The sequence below is a fragment of the Terrapene carolina genome, unplaced genomic scaffold (genome assembly GCF_002925995.2).
Source record: "Terrapene carolina triunguis isolate 2854851 unplaced genomic scaffold, T_m_triunguis-2.0 Scaffold194, whole genome shotgun sequence".
NCBI lineage: Eukaryota > Metazoa > Chordata > Testudines > Emydidae > Terrapene > Terrapene triunguis.
Window position 1 is genome coordinate 210,010 of NW_020664545.1, and position 11,395 is coordinate 221,404.

General features: G+C 39.7%; 1 protein-coding gene across 3 annotated transcripts in view; it reads right to left on the bottom strand.

The window, feature by feature from the left end:
- Window positions 1-11,395, bottom strand: part of EPS15L1 (epidermal growth factor receptor pathway substrate 15 like 1) — a 70,218-nt gene that overhangs the window by 25,159 nt on the left and 33,664 nt on the right. For all 3 annotated transcript variants that reach the window (XM_024194268.2, XM_024194267.2, XM_024194269.1), the window contains 6 exons: window positions 10,988-11,152; window positions 8,054-8,180; window positions 7,632-7,682; window positions 7,021-7,157; window positions 4,402-4,462; window positions 2,492-2,574 (listed from right to left, as the gene is read on the bottom strand). In XM_024194268.2, the coding sequence (XP_024050036.1) occupies window positions 2,492-2,574; window positions 4,402-4,462; window positions 7,021-7,157; window positions 7,632-7,682; window positions 8,054-8,180; window positions 10,988-11,152 (624 nt within the window). The remainder of the gene's footprint in view (window positions 1-2,491; window positions 2,575-4,401; window positions 4,463-7,020; window positions 7,158-7,631; window positions 7,683-8,053; window positions 8,181-10,987; window positions 11,153-11,395) is intronic.

Below are 11,395 nucleotides of genomic sequence, written 5' to 3' on the forward strand. Positions count from 1 at the left end.
GAAGAAGTGGGTATTCACCCACGAAAGCTCATGCTCCTATACGTCTGTTAGTCTAAAAGGTGCCACAGGACTCTTTGCTGCTTTTACAGATCCAGACTAACACGGCTACCCCTTTGATACTTGACACTTCTTTTATGTTCACATACACACACACCTGTTCCTAAGGGTTTGTCTATACATAGAGTTAGTACATGGCAAGCTGGGGTGTAAATCTATAGTGCACTAACTGACCCCATGGACCCTTCTACCGCACACTAAAAGATCTGTAGCATACAACCCTGCCAGAACAAGAGATGCAAAACCTGCAGACATATTTCCACTGCTACAATGATCATCCCAAACACACCTCTCAAGATCCATGGACCCTACACATGCCTATCACAACTTGTGGTGTACCTCATCCAGTGCACTAAATGCCCCAACTACTATGGGGGTGAAACAAGACAATCACTACGCTCTCGAATGAACTCACACAAGAAAATGATAAAAGACAAGAACACCCTATCATCTGTGGGTGAACGCTTTTCACAAAACGATCACTCTATATCTGACCTATCAGTCCGCATCCTGAAAGGAAACCTGCATTGCAGTTTCAAAAGAAGAGCCTGAGAGCTTAAATTCATTACTCTGCTAGACACTAAAAATCATGGACTAAACAGTGACACTGGATTTATGACTTATTACAACTATCTGTAACCCACTAACCCCCTCTTTTTGTCCTATGACTGCAGAGGCGTTAACAGGCCATTCTACCTTGAGTGGTCCCTTATAATATGTGCTAATTACTTATGCTAAACAATCTGTTCCACCTTTCCTAGACCTGAAGAAGACCTCTGTAAGTTTGTCTACACAGGAAACAGACACCAGCAGCTGAGCAGTGCCAGGCGACTCTGGGTTGCGGGCAGGGGCGGCGAGTTGTATGGGCCCGTGCTCCATCAATATGAGATCACGGGGCCCGGCTCTCAAAGTTCGGAGCCGGGCCTCTCCCCTGGCCCTGCCTGCCACCCCCAAGCAATGTAAAAGGGCCCAGGACCCCCGCTGCCACCACTGGCAGATGGCATATCCCTGCGGCCCGTGGGGGCGGGGGGAGAAGAAGGTGTCTCTGCGCGCTGCCCCCACCCCAAGCTACAGCCAAATGGGAGCTGCAGGGGTGGTGCCTGTGGGCAGCGGTGTGTGGAGACCTCTCTGACCCTCTGCCTAGGAGCTGCTGCGAGAGGGGTGTGCATGTTGCTTTCGGGAGCCGCCCAAGGTAAGTGCTGCACCTCTCATCCTCTCCCGCCCCCCCAATCTCCTGCCCCCAAAATCCCTCCCAGAGCCTGCCCCCTATACTCACTCCTGCACCCTAACCCCTGCCCCAGCCCAGATCCCGCAACCAAACTCCATCCCAGAGCCCACCCCCGTAAAGGACCCTGCCAACCATTTAAAAATAAATATATAAAAAGTGATTCCACACTGATTTATTCATTGCTATACTGCAGTTTTATCATGTTTTGAAACGTATGTTAAATTTTGATTCTGCAACAAAAAAGGAGTTCTGTAGGTAAAGCACTGGAAGGCTCAAGCTCCTAGGGAGACCCTTCTGAGAGTTCTGCTATTTAAAACCAAACATCCTGCTAATTTGTAGAGGCTGCTGCCACCCAGTGGAGGAAAAAAGCTTTATAAGCAAAACAAGACACAGAGGAATTATTATTTTGGCCACAAAGACATTCTGATTTTAAAATCGCTTGAAAATATATCTTTAAATGTTTTCTTTTCTTTCCCTATTTATGAAAATCCCTTAGAAAATAAAATCTATTCCTACCCAATATTTTCTCTAAAGTGCACAGACATTCAACTTGTCATTGTAAGGCTGACAGTAAAGGTTGGGTGACTGACATTCATTTTAACTCTCCAAAAAGAATCTTGGAAAAAATGACATGGACTTTGTGAAGTTTTAATTTGTGATGTCTGTTTTAGTACAGGAGCCCCCCCCCAAAAGTTGGACTTTCTGGAGAAATTTCAAGAAATGTTCACTTTTAAATGTTTCCTCTGGAAAAAAAGTTAGCAAATTTTTGACCAAATCAATAACAGAGTTATGTTATGTTAAAATTTGGAGAGTAAATTCAAATACAGAAAATCAAATGAAGGGATTTGAATCCTGTTTTCCATGTAAATCTCAACGCAACCTTAACTACGGAACCACCAGAGTAACTCAATAATTATCATTTGGTCACCTAAATTACACTAGAACACAGACACGCCCTTCTATCACTCCCCCCAAAAAATCTAGAGATTTTGGTGAGACAGACAAACAAGTTATTAAAAGCCTACTGTGTCCAAAATAATTATATCATTAGTCCCTTTCAGAGGGTTTTTCCAAATGTGACTGCAAGATTTTGCTTGTTTCAATATAATGCTATTCTTTTCTTCACACAAATCAAGAATTAAATTAAAAATAAAAATGAAAAAATGTTTATAGAGAAGGACTGATGCTTCCTTTAGTAACATTTACCTTTGACATCTGGCTAAAATCTGCAAAACCCTCATTGCTACTGAAGGCACCACTTCCAAACGGGTCTAACGTTCCAAAAGGATCTGAAACAAGTATAGAACAAAGCTATATGGTTTTTGTTTTGTTTAATATAATACCTAGACAGAGGAAAAATCTACTGTCACTAAAGTAGATCACCAGACAAATTAAAAAAGGAGACCAACATTAAAAAGCCCTCTTAATACTAGTGCCAATGGCACAAATTATTTAATAAATTCACAGGAAAGTCATGTTTTCCTCTTTATGACGCAGTCAAAATCATGAAAAAGTCTCTTTAAATATGAGCTGACACCTACAACATGGTTTCATAAAACATTTGCTATAAAATACTATCAAGTCAGCAATCATGACTTCAGTGAACTAAAAGAATGATAAAATTTTTTCCCTTGGGTGAAAAATTTGGCAGTAACAAGACATGAACTGTTACCAAGAGGGAAAGATATAAGGAGAGAAGCTCAATTAGTTGAACTTCCATCTGTTCACTCCATTCAAGCTCTCTTTTGTAGGCCACAGTTTCTTTTTAATGATGTTCATTCAGACTTGTCTGTTACTTAAAGGCTTGTTTACATGGAGAACCCAGGAAAATTAATCTGAATTAACAGAAGGTATGAATTTGAAGCTGAATTTAAACCACATTAAACCTCTGTGTGAACACCCTCATTCAGAATTAAAGTGGCCTTAATTTGGTTTAGTTAAGATAAATCAAATTCAGACTCCTTTAATTCTGAAAGATGGTGTTCACACAGGGGTTTAAATAATCCACTTTAAAGTCACACCTTTAATTAATTTGGATTAATTTTCCTGGGTTTCCTCATGTAGACAAGCCCAAGACTACTCAGACCACATTCCAACTCTCTCAAACATTCCTTTCTCAAGCATTGTTTTTCCAAAGGACAGAAAATAGTATCTCTAAATTCCTGTTTATTTCTAGTATCCTAGTTTTTAAATTCTGTTCCTCAATTGAGTCCATAACCAATATGAACAATTTATCAACTTCAGCAAACTCTTCCATGATCTTGAAAACTTCTATAAGTCACCCTGAAGTCATTTTTACCCATGAGAATCAGTCATGCTCAAATGACACACGTTCTTAATGAAGGTAGACCCAGACTGTCACATCCAGAGGAGAAGGGGAGAAAAAGGGGTAGCACATGAAAATTCTCCCCTCATGGAGGATTTTTCCATATTCTGCCACTGGGTGAGGTGTGTGGTTTTCCTACCTGAGAAGGTCCACGTAGTTTGGTCCTCAGAAGCTATGGATGTTGAGAGAGCTGCTAGAAGGACAGAGCCGTCTGCATCCAGACCCTCTGCACTAGCTGTATATCTCCCGGCTCCCCGGCAGCATGTTTCCACTGGAGTCACATTGCCAGGGACTGCCCTGCCCATAGGCTGCCCTTGGAATTCCCCACTTAAAGAGGAATTCCCCAAAAGAGTTAATGTTGCCTCAGGTTGGATTAATTTATCTCCTGTTTCTTCACTGCTTGCTTAGAAGAAAGGTTAGGAGCAATGCATAGCGCATGTGTGGAGGATCCCTCGATAGTCTGTAATAAGTACACTGTGATGATGTATCCCATAGAATTGCAGTCTGATTTTGCTATTCCGAGGCTTGAGGGTGAACTCTGTACGATTTCCAGTGCTGGTGCTAACCCATTGGGGGGTTCTAAGCAGGAATATTTTTGGGGGCCCCCCACAACACATACTAATAATTAATAGGGGGCCCCTTGAGCTGCTCAGGGCCCTAAGCAATTGCTTGGTCTGCTTATGCTTACGCACTGGCTCTAGCAATCTCCAAATTTTAACTGATATACTTGTGTTTCAAAAAGGCAGCAGAATTTACCTGTGCAGAAATGAAGAAAATGCTTCCCTCTTACCTGGGCCTTTTGAAGAGATACTTGAAGATGTGAAAGGATCGCTACTTTCAAAGGGGTCAGGCTAAATGAGGAGGAAAGAAGAAATGCCACGTTAATAAATTTTAATGTATTCTGCACTTACCTTTCTGTGTATACCAAAATCTTCAATACATTATGAAAACTGCTATTCTAGACCAAATTAATCTCTAGTACAGTGGTTCTCAATTTTTTTTTTCCCCGCGGACCACTTGAAAATTGCTGAATGTCTCAGCGGACCACTTAACGATCTTTCCAAATGTTGTTTGTACCATTAGCTAACTATTGTAAAGCGCTTTGGATAAAAGGGCTATATAAAAAAATCCTTAATAATAAAGGTTTTTTTGTTCTACAAATAAAAGCACACAACTCATATTAAAATATCAGTAGTCTTACCTTTCTAATGCGATGGATGTGCCCTCTTTCCCCCACCACGGCAGCCCCCGATCTGGGGCTGTGAAGGAGGGGGGTCTCTCCCCCATCACAGCAGCCACAGAGCTGAGGCTGGGAAGGAGGGCCATCTCTCCCTGGCAGTCACAGCCCTGGAGCTAAGGAAAGTCGCCTCTTTCTCTGGCTGCTGCAGCCCTGCATGTCCCAAATTCCCCCCAGCCCCTCTTCTCACCCCAATGTTCCCTCCCACCTACCCCCTATTCCCCCCAGGCCACCACCTCACCTTACATGTGCGTCTTCTCCAGGCACCTAATTAGTGGAGCCACGCCTGCACGGCTCCACTAATTAGGTGGGTGGCCATTCATTCTTTCATGTGCAGCCGCCCAGGCATGCACCTTAGAGGGAACTATCTGCGGACTACCTGAATGGAGCTCGCGGACCACAGTTTGAGAACCTCTGCTCTAGTGTAATTCTAGTACAGTCAATGGACTTTGAATTTGACCAAATATTATGAAATACTCTTGTTGGATAAATACACATTATTAGTGCATGTAGGTCTTGATAGCAATGATACAACGTGGAGTTGCTGACAATAAAGGCAAGTATCCCACTGAGCAGAACACATTCCAGAGCAGGGGATCTCACAGTAAAATAAAGCTGGTACTAGTCTATGATGCAAAGCCCAAGAACATACTTGTACAGAAGTCTGTTGTCAAAATGTTCAGACCTGAGCGCCAAAAGTTGGCATTTAAATAGACCTGGCTTAATTTCAGAGCTGCTGAGTACCCACAACTTCTCATTAAATAAAGAGTAGCTACAGGTACTCATCAGCTCTGAAAATCTGGCCACTTATTTAGCTGCATATCTTTAGGCACTGCAGTTTGAAAATGTTGCCCTATGCTTGTAAATAGAAAGGAATTCTCTGAAACACATTTTCACCATAAGGATACCATTACTCTGCTATAAGTAGGGCCCTACCAAATTCACAGCTGTGAAAAACGTGTCACGGACTGTGAAATCTGGTCTTTTGTGTACTTTTACCCTATAATATACAGATTTCACCGGGGAGATCAGAGTTTCTCAAACTGTGGGTCCTGACCCAAAACAGGGTGTGTGTATTGGGGAGAGGGGGGACTGCAAAGCTACTGTAGGGGAGGGGTCATGGTATTGCCACCCTTACTTCTGCGCTGCCTTCAGAGCTGGGTGGCCAGAAAGCGGCGTCTGCTCACCAGGCGCCCAGTTCTGAAGGCAGCACTGCCAGCAGCAGCGCAGAAGTAAGTGTAGCAATGGGAGGCCAGAGAGTGGCAGCTGCTGGCTGAGGGCCCAGCTCTGAAGGCAGCAGCACAGAAGTAAGGGTAGCAATACCATACCATGCCGTCCTTACTTCTGCGCTGCTGCTGTCAGTGGCACTGCCTTCAGAGCTGGGCTCCTGGCCAGCACCTGCTGCTCTCCAGCTCTGAAGGCAGCACCACTGCCAGTTGCAGCACAGTAGTAAGGGTAGAAATACCGCAACCCCCCTACAATAACCTTGCGATGCCCCCACTAACCCCTTTTGGGTCAGGATCCCTACAATTACAACACTATTTCAGATTTAAATATCTGAAATAATGAAATTTATGATTTTAAAAATCCCATGACCGTGAAATTGACCAAAATGGACCATGAATTTGGTGAAGCCTTAGCTATAAGACAAGTACAAAATCTTGACTCTGAACTACTCTTTATTCAAATCCATTATGAATTATGTTACACCAACACAACTTTGCCAAATACCCAAATGATTACCTACCAAGAATACCCATATAAAGTTGGTATTCTATGACTTATGTTGTGCCACTAAGTATGTCAGTTACAGAATGATGGATGTTTGGCAATGCACACTATTTCACATTGATGGTAGTGTGGTACAGGACAAAATTTCCATAAAATGGAGACAAGGCAAAGGGGGTTAATTTAATTTCTAGTATAAGAGCTCATGATGAGCTGCTGTAACAGCTATAAGTCATCAGTTCCAATGGAAATGAGCAGAACTGCTCCTGGACTTGGTAATTCACACCCACTATTCAAGAATGTAATTAGTAACGTGTCACCTATATAAGACTTAAAAAGAATCTCCAGACACCTTTCTCCTGTTTTGCCTTTTAGGCAAGGTACCTGCATAACAGTAGAAAAGTTTATTATAGTGCAACATACACAAATTTAAAAATTACCTACCTTTGAGGGCAGCGTGGGTTTTTTTGTGAATGGATCTGAGGTAAATGGATCATTCTTCACCTGTTTTTTAAAAAAATCCTCAGAGACAGAACTACGAAATGGGTCACTTTCTTTAAATGGATCCCCTCCAAATGGGTCTAGCAAAAGACATAAGGGATGTAAACAAAATGTACTGCTTTACAGGTAAAACACTAGACAATGTGCTATAGGGAACAATCATGCATTAGCAAGGAGTCAGAACAAATATGCCTTTATCTCAAACTTATTTATCAAATAATAAATGATTGATAAATTTTACTCTAAAAAGGAAGAAAACTATTATGATTATTTTAAATTCCAATTAAATGGATGTTTTATGGAGTTTATATTACAGTTATGAACTACATTTAATAAAATTGTATATACTTTAATAAACTTCTTCCTGAGCTCACTCACACGCGCACACATATTCTGGGCTCCCCAGTTTAAACTAAAAAACAAACACACACACTCTCTCTCGGCTCCCCAGTTTAAACTGAAAATCTGAAGTCTTTGAAGTCCAGCTCTATACGAGGCATATCTATATTCGGCTACAAATTATATCCCACCTGTCTCAAAGAAAAAGCTTTTACCTGTTGAAACAGGTGGTTGTTCTGAAAAAGGATCATTCTGGAATGGATCATCTAGGTAAAAAAAAAAAGAAAAATATCTTGTTTTGTCACCTACTTAGAGAATGTCTCCACTGCCCTATAGTTTGGATTAATGGGGTATGAACAGCAGGCACACCAAAGTGCTGCACTGTAACTCCCCTGTGTAGATGCTGAGGGAGCAAACTTAAAAGAGTAAACTCTGGACCTTTAAGTTTGTACCCCGAGCATCCACACAGGGACGTTACAGTGCAGCACTTCAGTGAGCATTGCTCTTCACACCCCTTAGTCCAAACTGCAGGGCACTGTAGACATACACTCAGTTAATAAGATTAGCACAGTTTGTAAAAATACATTTATAGTACAATATGGTCTTCTGGTTCTTATATTAGCCATCAGTTACTTACTGCCTTTGAAAGGGTCTGCTCCTTTAAAAGGATCAGATCTGAATGGATCTTCGGCCTGGAATGGGTCTGTATGCAATTCTTGTGTATTATTACTAAACAATAAAGCTTTATTCTTGAAGGGATCATCCTAGAATTAAGAAGAGAAATATTACAAAGATGTTATCAATATTAAAATGATTAATCATCCAGTTAGAATACTGATGCATCTTATTCCTGTTTAATGTTATTTTAAATTCAAGAAGCTCCTTATTGAAACCAGACGTGCCCTTTAAACTGAAGCAAATGTCATAAATACATTGCTTGAGGCTACACAGATCAATAACTGCATACAGCACACAAAAACGTGTTATTTCTGATTTTTGCATATTAATTTCTGAAATGCCTTCACAAACTTTCTAAAATTCCACACATCTAGATTTTGCAAAAGCCCCAACTCCATGTAAAACATCTTAATTTCCAAGATAAATATCTCTTTCCACAAATCTTTGGCTATTGATTGCTGTCTAGACTATAGTGGAGCAGGAACAATTATAACAAAACTGTTTCGAATAGATCTACCCCAGTCCATTTGACAAGCAAGAACAGGGATGGATTTCCTTCTAAAAACATGCTACCCTAGCTATGCTGGAAACTAACTCTCCTACACAGATGTAATCCATAGCATAGTTTTCAGGTTAACTATGGTTATTGCTAGCACAGTTCAAGCCAATTTTGCTAAACTAAAAAAAAAACAAGCCACAACCACAACACATGAACTGACAAAGTTGTGTCAATTCTTCATCATATGCATTTGTTTGTATGATATATCCTTATACCCTAGTCTTTGCCTATTTTGTGTCTTTTAGACTGTAAACCCTCTGGAGTAGGGATTGTCGCTTATGTTTGTACAGCACTCAGTACAATGGAGCTCCAATCCTCACTGATGCCTTTTGACCATAATAAATGTTTACTAACAACAACAGACAAGGCCTTGGAGTTTACAAAGCTAAAGGATCTCTCCTCAGTATAGAAGACACAAATGAAGAAGTCTAAAATTAAATTTTTCAACCGCAAAAGAAACAAAATACAGAGGAGGCAGGAAGGATTAAGAAACAGAAAAGAAACAAATGCTTTACAAACTTTTCTATATGAACATAGAGTTTTCTTCCAATAAGTGGTTCTCAGTCTTTACCAATAAAAGCAACAATCCAGAGACTTCCACTTGAAATTGAGTTTGACAATAACCATTCAAGCACAAAGACTGAGCAGCAAAGTATTAAAAAACAACAAGTCTGTGAGAACAACACTGTTCTGAGATAATCCCTTTCTTTCGCAAGTGTTTTCCCTTTGTTGCTTGAGCAGAGACAAAGTAATGCAAGGCAGAAAGGTACAGTACTTTCTGAATGCTTATTAGGCCAGTGTACTAAATATACTATATACAATATAGTGGTATTCTATAAGTATTTGCATGTTATTAATGCTATCACATTTCACTTAAATGTTTATTTTGAAATAGATCAAAGTGCTTTGGATACCTAAAAACAGAAACACTATCTAGAAAGCTATTCTACTTTCACTTTTGTATAACCAAGACTTCTAAAATAGCAAAATAAAATCTGATTTCTACAAAAAATAAAAACAAAACCAATAAATATGGAAAAATAAAATTTTCTTGAAACTCCCTGCAAACTGGGTATTTTGTAGACAGTGTTCATAACTTTTTAATTTTACAAAAGATTTTAAATGACAATTATTTAAAAGAGTAAACAATTTCAACCTTCCTCTTATGCTGGGATAAATTGTGGTGAGGTATAATAGCAAATGTAGAACAATGAACTTTGCTCAAACAAGATCCAATCCATCTGCACATCTCTTTGACTTGACTTTTTCCTTAGATAGGCCTCCAAATTATGAATGGGAGCTCCTGGTACAATCAGGCTAACCCTACAGTAAGCATCTTATTTACAGAAGGGTTTGCAAGATAGCTTTCCTTGGAGAGGAGACACGAACAGCATATGGATGGATACAACATGATGACTTAAAGTTGGAGAAATGAACATACAAATTATAAACATTGGTTGTTTATGTAATTTACTAAGGATTAGTATTAGTAATAGCTGCCTAAAGGAAATCAGTTAAGAGAGTTCTTAAGATCCTGAAGGAATATATGGAGGCAAAATACACAGCTAAAATAAATATACTGGATGAGAGAACAGTGATGCTGGGAATATTTTAGAGGAAGACAGACGTCCATATATTATTTTTTGGATAAACTCTTATGGTTTAGGTTGTATTGCTGAAATGTGTAAGTGTACAACTCACATCCTACAGAACAGCAGAAACCGTACATGACTGAAGGACTCCAAGAGAACAGCTGGACGGGAATTTAAAAGAAATTTTTCCCTATTTTGCTCAGCCCAAAAGTCAGACAGACAACACAGACAACACATTACAGTCTGGTCTACATTTAAAACTTTTACCTGCATAACTATGTCACATAGGAGTATGGGGGGGAAAAAATCACAACCATAACCAATAGCTATGCCAGGAAAAGCTCTTGCGTTCATGCAGTTATACTGGCAACAGTTCCTTTGGCCAGTATAGCTTATTTAGTTTGAAGAACTGCTATAAGCTATACCAACAAAAAGACCTTTTTTGCTGGAATAAGTTGCATCTCCAGTAGGAGAGTTTGACAGTACAGCTATACCAGCAAACTATTTCTAGCATAGAGAAGACATAAGAATTAATCGTCACGAGAACTAAAATCTTCTAAGCCTATGGATGGAGGCTGCCATCTTGCAGAGATTACAGTGCCTTTTAAGGTCACACAGTCAACTAAATAAAAATCTTTTTACAATTTGAGTTTAGGTGCAAGTTACAAATCTAATGATTGTAAAATGTATTTTACACTGCATTGAACCATAAATCCACTTGTTACTTTAATTCAGTCTTTACCATAGCTCCAAAATTGCCTCTTTCTTTCTGTGCAATTCCTTCACTTATGTCCGCTAAATTCGTCATGCTACCACCATGAATCCCATTCAGAGCTTCATTATTTTGTTCAATACTTTTACTGATTTCCTGGTGACTCTCTTGAAGTTGAGAAAGTTTACTTCTTGCCTAAATAATGAAAAATATTTCAGTATCATGCAGGATTAGACATACACTCATATGAGCAAGCAACTAGCTACTCTTTGAGAATGAAAACTAGTACTCATTGACAAATCTGAACATTGAATTTACTCTGGAATTTGGTTACTGCAGGGCTCCAGAGATATGGGAGTAATTCTGCGTGAGGTTAAAAACAGTATTGTCCTATTTTTTTTTTTTTTTTTTTTTTTTTTTTTTTTTTTTTTTTTTTTT